General features: G+C 37.4%; 1 protein-coding gene across 6 annotated transcripts in view; it reads left to right on the top strand.

Moving 5' to 3' along the window:
• Positions 1-906: 906 nt before the first annotated feature.
• Positions 907-17,422, top strand: part of LOC131041902 (4-hydroxyphenylpyruvate dioxygenase) — a 32,562-nt gene continuing 16,046 nt past the window's right edge. For 2 of the 6 annotated variants that reach the window (XM_057975133.2, XM_057975134.2), the window contains exons 1-2: positions 907-2,259; positions 3,790-3,972. In XM_057975133.2, coding sequence (XP_057831116.1) covers positions 1,160-2,259; positions 3,790-3,961 — 1,272 coding nt within the window. In that variant the 5' untranslated portion in view covers positions 907-1,159 and the 3' untranslated portion in view covers positions 3,962-3,972. Of the gene's footprint in view, positions 2,260-3,789; positions 4,066-17,422 lie in introns of all 6 variants that reach the window. The other 4 variants (XR_009105088.2, XR_009105090.2, XM_057975132.2 and 1 more) reach the window with 3 other exon arrangements.

The following is a 17,422-nucleotide window of genomic DNA, read 5'->3' as shown; positions in this document are numbered from 1 at the left end:
ATACTGGGTGCCACACAGGCTCACTCAGACATCCATCTCAGCCACCCATCACTGTCCAAATTGCCACTTGCAAACTACAAAGATCCAACAACCAATCCTCCTCTTGATTTTCATTCAAGGTGCACTCCAAATTTAAGAGTAAATCTGCCTCTCGATTACCATCTCTTCGAATATGGGATATCTTGACATTTTGAAATGAATTCAAACTTTGATTGAACAATTTGATGAATATGTTAATCTTTCAATTTTGCGCCCCACCATTCAAAATAGCATCTAGTCATTTACAAACAAATTATTTGCTCATCAAGATTTAACAAATTTTTATTCTCATAAACAAACTTAACTTCAATTATGTATAACAGTGGCAAAATATGATACTTCAACTTGAAACAATTTGTTGATCTAGAACTATCTAGCCTACTTTTAGATTCTTGTCATGACCCATCTATCAGCTACACAACAAAGACTTTTCTTACAATGTTACTACACAACAAAGACTTTTATAATATTACAAAATACATATAAGAAAAAATCTATCATCTCAAATTATCATCTCCTTTATTTATAAATTGATATTCCACAAATAATTATACTACCACTACATGACACTCTTTATACTTAGAAATTATTATCTACTCATAATTTGATATTCCACAAATAATTATACTACCACTACATGACACTCTTTATACTTAGAAATTATTATTTATTATCTACTCATAATTTGATATTCCACAAATACTTTATACTACCACTACATGAAACTCTTTATATTTAGAAAAAAATACTGAAATAAATGTCTTCAAAATAAATATCTCGACCATCTTTTACACAATTTTTTCTCAAACAGAAAAAACAATAGGGGCACTGTACTTTCATTTCGTTTTGCTTATGGATAGGATCCGTCTACGTGGATTAGAACAAAACTTCTCCCACTTCAGATGAGATAATAACCAAATCCCTCTCATGGCAGAGGAGTTAGTCAATCCAACTTAAACACGAACAACGGTCGCCAGCTCGTTCACGCATCGTTGGAATCACTCCTATAAAAACCAATCTAATTCCCCTGTTCGATACAAATCCGAGCCTCGGCAAACTTACCCAATTCTGTAAAGATTTGATCTTTGATTCCAGAGGGAAGAGAAATTGATCAGCGGCCATGGGAAAGGATGAAGGGAGCTTCAAGCTGGTGGGCTTCAAGAATTTCGTCCGCCAGAATCCCATGAGCGACCGCTTCGCAGTGAAGAAATTCCACCACATCGAGTTCTGGTGCGGCGATGCCACCAACACTTACAGGCGCTTCTCATGGGGTCTCGGCATGCAATTGGTCGCAAAGTCCGACCAGACCACGGGCAACCAGACCTACTGCAGCTTCGCCATTAAGTCCAATGACCTGCAATTCGTGTTCACGGCACCCTACTCTTCAAACATCGACCAGAGCAATTCGAAGCCGCCTCACCCGGCCTTCGATGCGGAGGATTCCCGGCGATTCTTCGCCAAGCACGGCCTGGCTGTCCGAGCCGTGGGAATCCTCGTTGATGACGCTGCACAGGCCTTCGACAGAAGCGTGGAAGGAGGCGCGATTGCAGTGCTGGAGCCCAGCGTTTTGGTCGATGAGAGCAGCGGGGGAAAGGTGTGCATATCTGAGGTTAAGCTTTACGGAGATGTAGTGCTGCGCTATGTGAGTAAAATTGGCTATGAGGGCCCCTTTTTGCCCAATTATGAAGCTGTGCAGTCTGTGCCCCTGTCCTACGGACTCGTGAGACTGGACCATGCTGTGGGCAATGTTGAGGTGCTGGAGGACGCTATCGCTCATGTTGCAAAATTTACGGGGTTTCATCGCTTTGCGGAATTTACAGCCGAGGACGTTGGGACTACCGATAGCGGGCTCAATTCCATGGTGTTGGCAAACAATAATGAGATGGTGTTGCTGCCGATGAACGAGCCTGTGTATGGGACGAAGAGGAAGTCTCAGATTCAGACTTATTTGGAGCATAATGAGGGCCCCGGGCTTCAGCATCTTGCTATTTTATGCTTCGATATATTCGCCACTCTCAAGGAGATGCGCCTTAGGAGTGAGATTGGAGGGTTTGAATTTATGCCCAAGCCTCCGCCTACTTATTATAAGAACTTGCGGAACAGGGTTCCCGATGTGCTGACCGAGAAACAGATGGAGGAGTGCGAGGAATTGGGGATTTTGGTTGATAGGGACGATCAAGGTGTGCTTCTGCAGATTTTCACAAAACCCCTTGGGGATAGGTATGTAATCTGTTTTTTCCTTTTTAAATTTATTTTATCATTCACTTTATGTTGTATTACTGTTGAAATTTTATAATTCTCGATTATATTTTGGGAAATTTCTGTAAACAACTATGTGGATAACGTCTTGCTGGAACAATAATGAATTTTTTTAATGCCCTTTCCTAATAATTGGAACTCGTTTTTCTTTTGACTGATTTTAAGACTGTTATCATGTACCTTTGACATCGGGTGCATAAATAAACAATATTCTACAGATCAGGGCCACTATTGAAGGATATCCACACCGCTGAATCGATGCAGGGCTCAAGCCCCGCCTCATCTTTTATGGTGTTTGGCCTGTATGTTTTCTGCAAGTGTTGATATCTTGTTGGCTCTTTGCAATCGAAGTAATTTCAACATTAAAGCAACGGTTGCTTGAGTCAAATAGAGTTCACTTTCACAAATCTTTGAATGAATTCTGCAATTACAAAACTGTGCTACTATTGGTAGATACATTTCTCCCTCATTTCTCTGCCCATCTGCTCTGGGTGGAGCGGGAAGTGAGGGTACTTGTTGCCACCGTCCTCAGCGAACCCGGTAGACTACCAGGTTTGAAAAATTGTGTGGAAAATTTCTGTCTAGAGAGAATATAGGGTCCAGAATAATTTTCAAACAAATAAAGCTCACTTTTACAACTCTCTCTTTCCTTTTTCTTTCGGATAAATACAAAATTATGACGCATCAGTTTTGAATTGACAACATTTCACCTTTCAGTTAGGAACTAAAGTCTAATAATGGAAGAAAAAGCTCATTTTCACAAGCCTTAGATTTTTTTGCTGTTGAAAACAACAAACTGTATACATCTGTTAACCCATTAACTTTTGTAAAATTTATCTTCCTGGCCATGGGGTCCAGGTGGAGTGGTATGTAATGGCCTTTTCTACCACAATAGCCTGGTTAAAACCTGATGTGTATCTCCAGTGGGTGGGTATGTCCCTGTTGGGACCAGTTAGTTTCATCCAGGCGAACAGGATGTACTCATATTTTGTCATAAATAAAATTATGTACTATTTTATAGAACTGATTTTTAGATCACTTAAGTTGAAGTGTTATCGGCTAGGACATGTGCCTAGTACCTCTCATTTGAATGCTCTATGGAGTTTGGATTGTTCTTCCAACAGTAAGTTCATCTTAAAATAAGATGAGATGCAATTGCAACAGGGAGAGAAGTAGCACAGTTGAGTATTAAATTAATAATAATTTATTGGAAAAAAGCGTCTCTTAAAAGGTTTTGTCAAGGTGAATTTTATTTCATTGTGCATTATTTTACTGTGGATGCTTAATAAAAAGAAATTGTAAAAAATTTGTAATCTCATCCTCCCTCGGTTCTGTGTAACATTGAGGGGGGTTTCTATCTGAAAATTCCCTGTTTTTCATTCTTCATCAAACCTTGAGATTTGATTTGAATGTATTAGCTTGATTTCCTTATTTATAAAGTCTAGGATTTGCAGTTGTATTAACCTTTGAATTATCATTGTGTGTGTGTAGGCCTACCATATTCATTGAGATAATCCAACGCTTAGGCTGCATGATAACTGATGAACATGGGAAGGCCTATCAAAAGGGTGGATGTGGAGGATTTGGCAAAGGCAACTTCTCTGAACTTTTCAAATCCATTGAGGAATACGAAAAGACTCTTGAAGGGAGAACTCAGGCCTAGGCTTAAGCTAGGTAGGAGGCAGTCCCACAATCAGATCTTTCTTTGTGTTGGACGCCTAGTGAATGTATACAGTACAAATTTCAGAATTTAAATCAATAAAGCAGGTACTAAGTTCAGTACTTTTGAAAATATTGCATGGCATATGCTTATATATTTAAACACATAGTTGTTGTACAATAAGGTGCCTGTCCACTAGAGACATGAAACTCTATAATTTGAATCTACAGGCATTTAGATTTGAGTGTGTTAAGTGTACGTAAAGGCCATTGCCATATTTGATTGTACGTTTAATAATTTATGATAATATTAGCTCACTTTATTATTGTTAATGCTGGAATTTGCCTGTCAAACTAAAGCCACATGACCTCCTAGTATCTGATTGGGTGGATCTCTTTGTACTTAACGTTCTGTATAAATTGGTGATGTTGGTAATTAAGTCCAATGCGTAATGTTTTTTGTGATTCCATACAATACAGCATTTGTGAGTTTTTCTCTTCTTGAAATACTTTGAATTAATGCTTTTCTACACCGTCCAGTGTGTTGTTTTACAAAATTACCATCCTTTTTATAGAGCCTAATCAAAATATTCTACCTTACAACTTTAGGGCCATTCTTAGTGATTGGAGCTTAATGTTTAAATTTGTTGAATTTGTTGCTTATAGGATTCTCAAATATATGAAACTTTTAGGTTAGCTTCAATTATCATTCCTTTTAAAAGTTATTAACAAAGATTGGCAATGAAAGGCAAATAACTTATCGTGTTTGGACTAGGAAGCATCGATCAAAGTTGAAGGGTGTTTTCATTGGCAGATAAAGAATGTGAAGAAAATATGCATTTCTTCACCTTTACTTATAAAAAATATGTCACTTTTTAACATGTCTGACAAAAGATTAAATGAGAAAAAGGCAACAAAGTAGTCAAGAGATCCCACAATTGAACTAATGTAAAATACCTCAGAAAATATGATACGATTAAGTGAATGCCAAAAACTTATATATGAAATTGAGTGCCAAATTTATGGTCATTTATGTGAGTACGAGTAAAAAGTTCTATATAAATTTGATTACCATTGTATCATATGCTTGAAGTTAAGGAAATAAAAAAATCAATATTTAAGCTTATTAAAGAGTTACAAAGCATGTTAAATGGAAGCACAAAAACATTGGGCAAAAGTTTATATGTAATTATTTATTGAAATAGAAGCCAAAAACACTGGGAAGAATTTAATATATGAAATTGAGTAAGAATTCATCAAGTTTATGAAGTTGAGAAATGAAACAGGTAAACACAAGTAGAGGAAGAGAGTAAATAAAAGCGGAGAACATAAGTTAATATGCTATATTGAATGCATATGGCGGACAAGATAATTGTTGAAAATTGTAGCTAGCGCGGATACCTGACTATTGAATTTTAATGTTGTCAATGACAATTAAAATTCCTATGTATTATCTCTCATGCAATCCGAACCATTTAGGGCTGGACCCAAACACATGTTATGTGAAGGCAAATGATGTAACTTAGGGCTGGGCCCAAACACATGTAACGTGAAGGAAAATGATGTAACTTAAATGACAATGTACATAAACTAATATGCAAGCCAACTTGGGTGATTGGCGCCAAAGGATGGATATAAAACAAACATCAAATGAAGTCATTATTCATCATCTTATGCGAATGTAATCTGCTCTCCAAACAGCGATCTGTCCTTCACCTATGCGAACTTGTCCAAGTCTATTGTGCAAAGTTATTAAGGTTGATTGTGTGGCGAAGTTGTCAAGATCATCATGCGAATTTGATGAAGACTCTTCTTGTGCGAATCTGATCAAGTCTTCCCTAGCCATCTGCTGTTAATAAGGGCTGCAATCTTCATTGTTGTGTAAAGAAAGATTGTGATCTGCTAACTCGCTGATTGGACAGCAATTTGAGATATGTTTATTGCCTTGTAATTGCCTACATTTGAGATAATACATATTGAATTTTGAGGCTGGGTTTTTCACCTCCAAAAGGGAGGTTTTCCCAGGGTATTGGTGTGTCCTTGTCTTGTGTTTTCATTGTTTATTTACAGTCTGTTATAATCTGATTGCTTAAAATTTAACATGGTATCAGAGCTTTAGGTTCATTCTAAATAATCAGATTATTAGTTGTTCTTCACTTTCAGTTTGTTGTTTTAGTTTTGCAAGATGGTTACATGTCTGAAAGTAGAGGATAGACTTGAAGGTGCCCTCAATTTGACATAATGGAAGGTTCGTGTCCTCCTTGCTCTTGAAGAATTAGAGCTGTTACAGTTTGTGGAAGACAAGGATCTAACTGAACCTTCGGATCTGGATGAGCTAAAGCAATTCAAGAAGAATGCTCTCAAGACAAAGAAGTTCCTTATTGATTCCGTAAAGGATCATCTTGTTCCAGTTATCGCCAAATTGAAGACAGCCCGAGAGATGTTTAAACATCTAGAAGGGATGTATGAGATCAACAACATCAGTCGGGCACTTACATTGAGGCAGAAACTCCTTCAAGTCAAAATGAGCAAAGGAGATTCAGTCACGTCCTTCTTCATGAAGATTTCAGAAATGAAGGACCAACTCAGCACCATTGGAAGTGAAGTTGTGGACAAAGATATTGTCATGATTGCTTTGAATGGTCTTCTTGACTCTTGGGATCCATTCATTCAAAGCATAAGTGGAAGAGCTGAATTTCCTTCCTTCGATCGCCTCCAGTCAGATTGCATTCAACAGGAGTCACGCCTTGCTGCTAGAGGAATGCATAAATACTCTCATGGAGGAGATCAACATGTGCTTGCATCTCAACATGTCAAAATAAAGGGAGGCCATTGGAAGAAGAATAGCTTCAAAAGAGATAGAGGCTTCATACATCTTGCTTACGATTCAAGGAAGAAGCCAAGGGATCTTTCACGTGTCCGTTGCTTCAAATGCGACAAGTTTGGACACTATGCTAAAGAATGTCAGAATCCGCACATGCAAGGAGAGGCCAACCTGAATGAAGTTGCAAATTTAGAGGAGAATGAAGGCTATCTCTTCATTTCTGCCTTGTCTAGCAATGTGTCAATCGATAGCAACACTTGGTTGATAGATAGTGTTGCATCTAGACACATCACGGGATATCGAGAGCGTCTCTCAGACTTGATAGAGAAAGAGTCCAACCTTTATGTGGTAATTGGTGATGATGCCCAGTATTCGGTAAGAGGTTTTGGTAACATTTCTTTAAATTTGGAATTTGGCATGTCCTTGCATCTTAGTGATATTTTATTTGTTCTTGGAATTAGGAGGAATTTAATTTCTATTTCTGCCCTAGAAGATAAAGGTTATCAAATAGCATTTTCTGAAGGTAAAGTACTTGCATGGCCTAAGAAATCTAGTATTAAATCTGCTCGTGTTATTGGAAATAGATATGATAGTTTGTATAAGCTTTCAGCTAACCCCATTCGAGCACTCATTCATGAAGCTTCTGAACCTAGCGAGTTATGGCATAAAAGGCTCGGCCATCTTCACTATTAGGCACTTCCCTCACTTGAAAAGATGGTTAAAGGTATGCCTAAACTTAGTCAATTTCATGATGATACTTGCAAAGGTTGTGCATTAGGTAAGAACGCTAAAAGTCCATTTCATAAAAGTGAAAGTAGAGCTAAGGAAAAATTAGCACTTGTTCATTCTGATCTATGTGGACCCATGTCTGTTCCTTCACCACCTAGCGGTTTTTTATACTATGTTACATTTATAGATGATTTTTCTAGAAAGACTTGGATTTACTTTCTAAAATCTAAAGAATCTGATGAAGTGTTAAGTAGGTTTAAAGAATTTAAAGCCCTAGTTGAAAATATGTCTGGTAAATGGATTAAAGTGTTAAGATCTGACAATGGAGGTGAATACACCTCAAATGGCTTCAATGACTTTTGTGTAGAGACAGGAATTAAGAGGGAGTTCTGCGTCCCCTACAATCCTCAGCAAAATGGTGTAGCTGAACGAAATAATAGAGCCATTGTTGAAGCAACCAAAGCTATGATTCACGATCAGGACCTGCAGAGCTGTTTATGGGCTAAAGCATCCAAGACTGCAGTATACATTCAAAATAGATGCCCTCACCGTGTCCTAAAGAACATAACTCCCGAGGAAGCTTTCACTAGAGCCAAACCAGATATTAGCCACCTAAGGATCTTTGGAAGTCCTGTCTATGTTCATGTGCCAAAGGAAAAGAGGACTAAGTTAGAGCCTTCCGAGAAGAAGGGTATCTTTGTTGGATATAGTGAATCTTCCAAGGCATTTTGCATCTACATTCCTAGTCAAAGGTATATTAAGGTAAGTAGGGATGTCACCTTTGAAGAAAATATTGCTTTTAAGAAATCTAAAGGTTCTTTTATTGATAATGATAAAGAACCTAATGATAATCAAAATATGGATATTGATACTAACCCTATGATTCAGAGGGAGTCTATTGAGCCTCCCGAGCCTATTGAGTAGGATGATTCTCTTGAGCCTCTGGATCCAACTGATGGACCTAGAGATATTGCAGTTAGCAAGAAAAGGCATCTTTGGGTTAGGAGCACAATTCAAGATGCAGAAAAGTTTGCAGCTCCTAGTGGCACTTTCAGAGAAAGTAAGAGACCTCAGAAGTTCTCCAACTATGTTGCAATGATTTGCAATATCATTGAGACTGAACCGTCCAGCATAGAAGAAATTATGAACCAACAAGCATGGAAATTAACTATGGACGAAGAGTATCAATCCATCATCAAGAATGATGTCTGGGACATTGTGCCTAGACCTAAAGGTAAGTCTGTTGTTTCTTCCAAATGGTTGTTTAAAATTAAACATGTTGTTGATGGTAGTATAGAGAAATATAAAGCTAGATTTGTAGCTCGTAGTTTTTCTCAAAAGGAAGGCATAGATTATAAAGAAACATTTGCTCTTGTTGCTAGATATACTTCCATTAGAACTATTATAGCTATTGCTGCAGCCAAAGGTTGGAAGTTACATCAGATGGATGTAAAGACTGCTTTCCTTAATGGTGTTATTGAGGAAGAAGTCTATATTGAATAACCTGAAGGTTATGAGATTCATAGTAGAGAAACTCATGTGTGCAGACTGAAGAAAGCTCTCTATGGCCTCTAGCAAGCTCCTCGAATTTGGTATGAAAGAATTGATAAGTACTTGGTTAGTTTAGGGTTTTGTAAGAATGATGCTGATCCTAACATTTACTTTAAAGTATTTAATAGTGAAATGCTAATTTTGATTTTATATGTGGATGATTTATTCTTAACTGGTGAAGATAGTCTCATCATTAGGTGTAAGAAAGAATTAGCTACTGAATTTGAAATGAAGGATCTAGGTCTAATGCATTACTTTCTAGGGTTAGAAGTGTGGCAAGGACCTAATGAAATTATTCTAAGTCAAGGAAAATATACTATTGATATATTGAAAAGATTTGGTATGATGGATTGTAAACCTATGTCTACTCCTATGGAAACTAACTTGAAGAAGTTGAGTGTTTCTGCAGCTAATTCTGATTTTGCAGATCCTTCAGAGTACAGGCAGTTGATTGGATCCTTGATGTATCTAATCAACACTAGACCAAATATTTGTTATGCAGTGAGAGCACTTAACCAATTCATGAACCAACCAAAGCATGTTCACTTAGTGGCAGCCGAGCACATCCTGAGATACTTGCGTGGAACAGTTGGCTTTGGGCTGAAGTATCCAATCAACATAGTGATCAATTTGGAAGGCTACTCTGATTCTGATTGGGCTGGAAGTGTTATTGACAAGAAAAACACTTCAGGAATTTGTTTCAGCTTGGGTTCCGTTATGATCTCTTGGGTGAGTAGGAAACAGTCCTCAGTTGCATTGAGTACTGCAGAAGTTAAATACATTGCTTCAAGTGTGGCAACTACAGAAGCAGTTTGGCTTCACAAACTTCTTGCTGGGTTGTTTCGACAACCTTGGGAATCCACTATTATTTATTGTGATAATCAGAGTTGTATTAAAATGTCTAATAATTCCATGTTTCATAACAGGTCAAAACACGTGGAAACTCATTATCACTATGTTCGTGATATGGCACAAAGAGGTGCCATCCAGTTGAAATATATCAGCATTGATGAACAAGTTTCAGATGTTCTCACCAAGCCTCTAGCTCGAGTGAAGTTTGAGTACTTCAGAGAGAAGCTTGGAATTGTGAGAACACAACATTGATTGAGAGGGAGTCTCAATCTTAGTGATGCAATTTAGTTTGCATCTTCCACCCTCTGCGGGCAATGCAAGGTGACATTGTATCCTTCTCTGGGAGAAGGCTGAGGTGTAAGACCTCTACCACCCTCTGCGGGCAATGCAAGGTGGATCCATCCTCTGCGGGCAATGCAAGAAGGACATCATGAAATGAGTTCATGATGTTTATTGTATTGCAGGTATACTCTATGGAGCTTATACATTCATCCTTGCGGGCAATGCAAGATGAAGGTCATGAATGGATCATGACAAGTGGCAGCTATCCTCCCTAACTAAGAGGGAGTGTTGAAAATTGTAGCTAGCTCGGATACCTGACTATTGAATTTTAATGTTGTCAATGACAATTAAAATTCCTATGTATTATCTCTCATGCAATCTGAACCATTTAGGGCTGGACCCAAACACATGTAACGTGAAGGCAAATGATGTAACTTTGGGCTGGGCCCAAACACATGTAACGTGAAGGCAAATGATGTAACTTAAATGACAATGTAAATAAATAAACTAATATGCAAGCCGACTTGGGTGATTGGTGCCAAAGGATGGATATAAAACAAACATCAAATGAAGTCATTATTCATCATCTTATGTGAATGTAATCTGCTCTCCAAACAGCGATCTATCCTTCACCTATGCGAACTTGTCCAAGTCTATTGTGCGAAGTTATTAAGGCTGGTTGTGTGGCGAAGTTGTCAAGATCATCATGCGAATTTGATGAAGACTCTTCTTTTGCGAATCTGATCAAGTCTTCTTTAGCCATCTGCTGTTAATAAGGGCTGCAATCTTCATTGTTGTGTAAAGAAAGATTGTGATCTGCTAACTCGCTGATTGGACAGCAATTTGAGATAAGTTCATTGCCTTGTAATTGCCTACATTTGAGATAATACATATTGAATTTTGAGGCTGGGTTTTTCACCTCCAAAAGGGAGGTTTTCCCAGGGTATTGGTGTGTCCTTGTCTTGTGTTTTCGTTGTTTATTTACAGTCTGTTATAATCTGATTGCTTAAAATTAACATGGTTACAGTCTGTTATAATTTGATTGCTTAAAATTTAACAATAATAACACGCTCTCAAGAAGATAAGGGACCTTAAAACTCAAGAGCAAGTGAAATAACCTTGAAGAATCACCAAGGACATGAAATGGCACCATTCCCTCACTACTTGAGCACCAACCTCAAAAGGTAGCCGTACTTTTTACTGTAGACAATACTGATATACTCCATATAACATAGAACAAAAATTTGCATCTTTCTTCATTACACATTTGACTTCCTAAGCATGTCTTGTTTGGTGCTAAGATATCCGATCAAATTCTTGTAAATGGACATGCTTTGTTTAGCTCTGGAAGTGCTTTATGGAGTATATGATCTCACTAGGTGCATTATTAATGACCATATTAGCTACTCAATGTTCTGCTAAAATTGATGCAAGTGTAACATGTTTAATTGAGTGCATTATTGAATTTTTTGATGTTAAATATTTAGTTAAGCTGCTAGGGATTTGGGTAATGAAACATCTGTCCTCTGAGAACTACTGTAGGTGCATAATTCTATTAGAGGCCAATTGCAGTTACTCTATAACACATCATTAACAGGCAAAATGTGTCTTCAATTGTCATATTGGCTTAGAAAACTGAAAAGTATTTGAAATTACAAGACTTGTTTGATGCTTGGATTCATGTTATTAGTACCTGTGTTTTTGTCACAAAAAATGCTAGATTCATGGCAAGTATGAAGATTAACGTGCTAAATTCATATGGATCACTAACGCTGATATTCTAATGCAGGAGAAACAATGCTATAAGAATCTTAATGTAGTAAAAAGAAAATAATGGCATTTGCACAATATAGCATGATTATTTAGTATTTACCTTGGGAAATCCTTTCTGAAAAAATCTAGCAAAAACGAGGCTCACTTATTACATAAATTCAACCATTCGCAATACAATAAGTGAGGGGTATAAAATGTGTCAAGCATACAACATATATGATATATCCGATTAATCTCCCTCTTGTGGAATACTTTGTATCATAGTTGTTAGGTTTAAATTTTTTGATTCATTTCAATGGCCAAAACAACTTGGAAATCCAGAATTTTCAAAAAATGGGTCAAGTTTCTATTAGAATAAAAAAATCAGATCTGAGTCAGACAAATCCACCCAATCCCAAAAACCAGGATCTAGCCAGATCTAATAACTTTGCTTTTGCATAGAGGGACAAGCATACATAAATCAAGTGCTAAGGGCAGCTATGCCCATTGATTTCCTATGGAAAGAAAATTTCCTAGCAGTAACAAACTTTTAATGACTCAATAGCATTGTATAAGCTTTCTCCAACAATGTAGTTGCTTTTTATAATTTTAAAATTTTTTGTTATTTTTAAAATTTTCTAGAACTAACGCTACTGGAACAGCAACTAAAAACTTGTAATACAAATGATGATTACAACTACCATAAATCAACTGCTAAGGGCAACTATGCCCATTGATTTCCCATGCAAAGAAAATTTTCTAGCACTAACAAACTTCGTCAATGAGTCAATAACATTTCTTCAAGTATAAACTTTCTCCAAAAATGTAGTTGCTTTAAATAATTTTTGTTATTTTATAAATTTTCTAGAACACATCATTGGAATAGCAATCCATTGGAACGGCAATTAAAAACTTGTAATACAAATGCTGATTACAACTACCAAGTTGTAAACAAAAAAAAACCCTTAAATAACTTTAAATCACACTCAAATCTGATTAGAAATCAATGTGACAGCAGCAACAACATTGATCTTATTTGACTTTTAACTTTGATTACAAACCCAAAAGCCCCCCCCAAGCCCAAAAACGAGGATTCCAATACATGTTGAGGACAAAAACAGTCTTTCTCATATTGTGAATGCAAATAAAAAAATTATGATTCATCCTTGTTGAAGATTTCATTCTTGCTTGCCATTGCACGAATAGAGTTGAAGACTGATCAGTGAACATTCCAAAGTGGGTGGTTTGTTAGTTGTATAAATTTGCAAGAACTTATTTGTTGCCAAGGATATTGTAGAGGAAGATTCCTACAAAAGAGGTAGGTATTTTTAAGTTTTTGGGTCTTTATTTTCTACTTTTTTTTTGTTTACAGATGAAGTCCCTTGTTTTGTTTTCGTTCTTCTATGAATCTATAACACCCTTAATTTTTAAAAATGAGTTAGTTGTATATATGTTTTTTTTGTTTTTATTTGTTTCAATTTTTCAAATGTGTTTTGTTTATTGAACTTGTTGTCATAGATATTACAATGGCAATGTGTTCTAGCTCCATGGCTCAACCCCACTTCAAAACAGACCAAAACTCTCCCATTTAAATATGTAACTTTCCAAAATACTGGATATGACTGGCATAGCACCTTATATGACTAATGAAACCTCCTAGAATGTTGGAGCAACACTTTATATGACTGGTATAACCTTTTAATGACTGGTACAACTTTTTATATGATTTGATGTAACCTTCCAAATTATTGGAACAACATGTTATATGACTGAAATAATCTTCTGATGATTACAACATCATCTTACATAAGGATGATTGTTGTTGGCTGGGAGTGATGTAAACTAGCAACTGTATAACTGATCTTAGGGTTGGGATTCCAACACTATTCTATGCACAATAAGTCTCCAATGTCTTGAAAACCAATGTAGAAACCCTCAAATATGATGGGCAACACTGTAGTGATATTGTAGCAACAATCTATAACTCTCCAAAGGATGAATTTTTCAACAAATCACTGTAGCAGCAACATGCAAAGTAAAAAAATGTCTTCAAATCCTCAATGAATCAACACATTTGTGATTCCCGATTGGAATCATCTAAAATGGAAAACAAGAGTTTTTGTCTCTAATCTGAAGTGTGGAATCAAAGAGGGTTTTCATCCTCTCAAACACTAAACAAACCAAGGGCATTCGTTTGTGGATGCCCTAGATTGAACAAACTACTCAAATCTGAAAATTGGACACAAAGAGGATAACTTGGACGAGTGCCAAATGAAGATAGCCACCTTCTTGATAAACGTTTTCAAATAGGGCCCTTGGGTCCTGTTGTGACCATTTCACACATCGCCCTATTTAAAATGGGGACCCCCTCTTTTTGCTCGTTTTTGCTCGCCTTTCGCTTTGCTTTTTAGGGTTTTGGTAGTTTGTCAGTTGTCTGGATTAGGGTCAAGCCTTAGGGTTTCCGTTACTGTCTTTTCAGGCCAGAATCCAGTCAGTCTTGAGAGTTTTTTAAGCTTCCTTTTGTAGGATGCAATTTTGAATGGAATGAATTCGCCAGAATGGTCTATTTTCAATTGGAATTTTGGGTGCAGAGTCTTAATTTGTCTAAGTGTTGATGATGAAATTGTGAATTTTGTCCAATTGAGTAATTTTGACCTAAATTTTGAGTTTTTTGATATTTGATCCCGGGCATTGGGAATGATTTGTTTTTGCCTTGTGAAGTGATTAAACTTGTGAAATCGTGATATTTTGGCCTGTAGGAGCAAAATCGCTCTTGTCCCTCAGTGAAGGACCGGAGCTCGTTTTCAAAAATCTTACTGTCCCTGCAGGGTCAAGATGATTTTTTGGATGGAAATGGTAAAGAAAGGCGTGATCTTTCCGTTGAATATAAATTGAAGAATTTCACGAACACAGAAATGCCTCAGGAAGCAAAATCGCTCCTGTCCCTCAGTGAAGGACCGGAGCTTAAAATCAAACATCACCTCGTCCTTGCAGGATTTTAACAACTTGACGATTTGGAGAGATCCAAGGGAGTGCATTTTACCAGATGAATATAATTTGAAGGCCAAACACGAAGAAAAGTGGACTAGAATGCCAAGATCGCTCCTGTCCCTCAGTCAGGGACTAGGGCGAAATCCATTGTAGCTCCCGTCCCTCTCCCAGGGACCAGAGCGAAATTCTTCATAAGGCATGTCTCAGGCAAAGATCAAGCAAGTTTTATGTTTGAAGGCAAGAAAGGAGGTAAATTGAACTCGTTGGAGACAAATTGAAGATTACCAAACATCTACAACGGACCCAAATGCCCAAGTTCGCTCCTGTCCCTCAGTCAGGGACCAGAGCGATTTTTACCTTAGACAAATTTCTTGCCAAGTAACAACGAATTCCAAGCCAAAGGTGAATAAAACGGAGCATTACAAGACCATTGAAGATAATTTTTGAAGTTAGCAAAGTGAGATGGAGCCTACAAGAGCAAGATCGCTCCTGTCCCTCAGCCAGGGACCAGGGCGATATGATGGTTATATTGCCTTTCCTCCAAGTTCAAACCTCTCCAAGTCAATGTAAAGGATGGTAAGGACGTTTTAAGGCATCTCAATGAAGAACAAAGCATCAAAGGTCGCCAGTATTGAAAGATTTGCATCAAGTGTTCAAGTTCGCTCCTGTCCCTCAGGAAGGGACCAGAGCGAAATCCTCATGAAGGCCTAGATTTCGAAAGTTTATCAAGTATTAAGTGATTAGGAAGGATCAAGGGACTTCATCTTACATTATGAAAGTAATTACAAATCAATAGAAGCAAAGACAAGCTCAAAACCTTGAAGTTCGCTCCTGTCCCTCAGGCAGGGACCAGAGCGATATTGACTATATTGGCCAAATCTCTCAAAAATCACGTTAAGTCAAGGTTATGCGAGATGATAAAAGGTCCAAGGTGTCTTTTGAAGATGATATACAAAGGTTTTAAACGTCAAATGAATACCAATTTGAACAAGGAAGCTATATCGCTCCTGTCCCTCAGGCAAGGACCAGAGCGATTTTCATTAAATCCTTCATTTTCCTTCAAAAGCATGTCGAAGCAAGGGCGCACAAGATCAAGATCGTCGTTTGGAAGCAATGAACAAAGAACAAAGGTTGAAAGATGGCGAGTTTTAAACAAGAACATGGAGATCGCTCCTGTCCCTCACCAAGGGACCAGGGCGATAATTTTCCAAACATCTATATTCCTTGTAGAAGTCAAGTGAAACAAGCGTAGAATGAAGAAGTGATGTTATTTTTTTGCCTTATAAAGAGGATTGGTGATTAAGGAAGTGAGATCAAGGAGAGAAACACCAGGATCGCTCCTGTCCCTCACCAAGGGACCAGGGCGATATTTGCTAAAACACTTGTTATCCTTCGAAGATCATGTCAAAACAAAGTTGCAAAGGGTTTAAAACGTCGTTTGGAAGGCAATGAACGAGAAGTTAAAGGTTAAGTACGAAGAATGTTGGCTAAAACACAAGGATCGCTCCTGTCCTTCTCCAAGGAACCAGGGCGATAATCCCCCAAACATCGAATATGCCTTGTAGAAGCCAAGTAAAACAAGCATGGAGTAAAGAAACAATGTTATTACTTGCTATATGATGGAGATTGGAGATCGAACAAGCAAGATCAAGGAAAAAACATCTAGATCGCTCCTGTCCCTCTTCAAGGGACCAGAGCGATATCACATCTAGAGGCACTCCTTCGCACAAGCAAGTCACTCAAGTTTGAAAATCCTAGCAAAAATGCCAACTTCCACGTAAGAAGGGAGATGTTGAATATCAAAAGTGTAAGGATCAAGACCAAGTTGATGGATCGCTTCTGTCCCTCAGTCAGGGACCAGGGCGATAAGGTTTGCATTTTTCATCTTTAAATTTTGGCGCTCAAACACATTTTGAATTTATTTAAATGCTAGGAAAATCGATATTTAATTGAAAGCATTTAAAATTTGCGCTTGATATCATTAATTAATTATTGCCTTGTAAAAGAAAATCGAATTTATTAATTAATAAAGGCATTTAATAATTAATTATTAATTATTAATTTAAAATCAAATAGAGCGCTTGGTTTATGGAGGTTGGCCTTTATATTTTATTTAAAATTTGTTTTTAATTACCAAGTCGGCCTAGTGGTAATTGAGGTGTGAGCGCTTATAAAGGTTGGTGAAGATTTTTTATTTTCACATTATCATTTTATCATCCACACTCAAGTGCGATTTAAGGAAGACAAAGGAAGGTGCGAATTGTGTTTAGAGAGAGCGAATTTCATTTCAAGCAAGGTGATGTGAAGTATCATCAAAGGAGGTGCGAATCTAAAGTTTCATATTGTGCGAACTTGCCAAGGATATTGGAAGATCACGTCAAAGACTCGAAAGGTGGCGAAGTTGCTAACTTGAAGAAGAAATAACGTTGAGGCCATCTAATTTCGATCTTTTACCTAGGCGATTTTATCCATTTGTTTTGCATT

The sequence above is a fragment of the Cryptomeria japonica genome, chromosome 1, assembly GCF_030272615.1.
Source record: "Cryptomeria japonica chromosome 1, Sugi_1.0, whole genome shotgun sequence".
NCBI classification, from domain to species: domain Eukaryota; kingdom Viridiplantae; phylum Streptophyta; class Pinopsida; order Cupressales; family Cupressaceae; genus Cryptomeria; species Cryptomeria japonica.
Note: the sequence above shows the minus strand (reverse complement) of the source record. Positions and strands in the feature narration are given on the sequence as shown.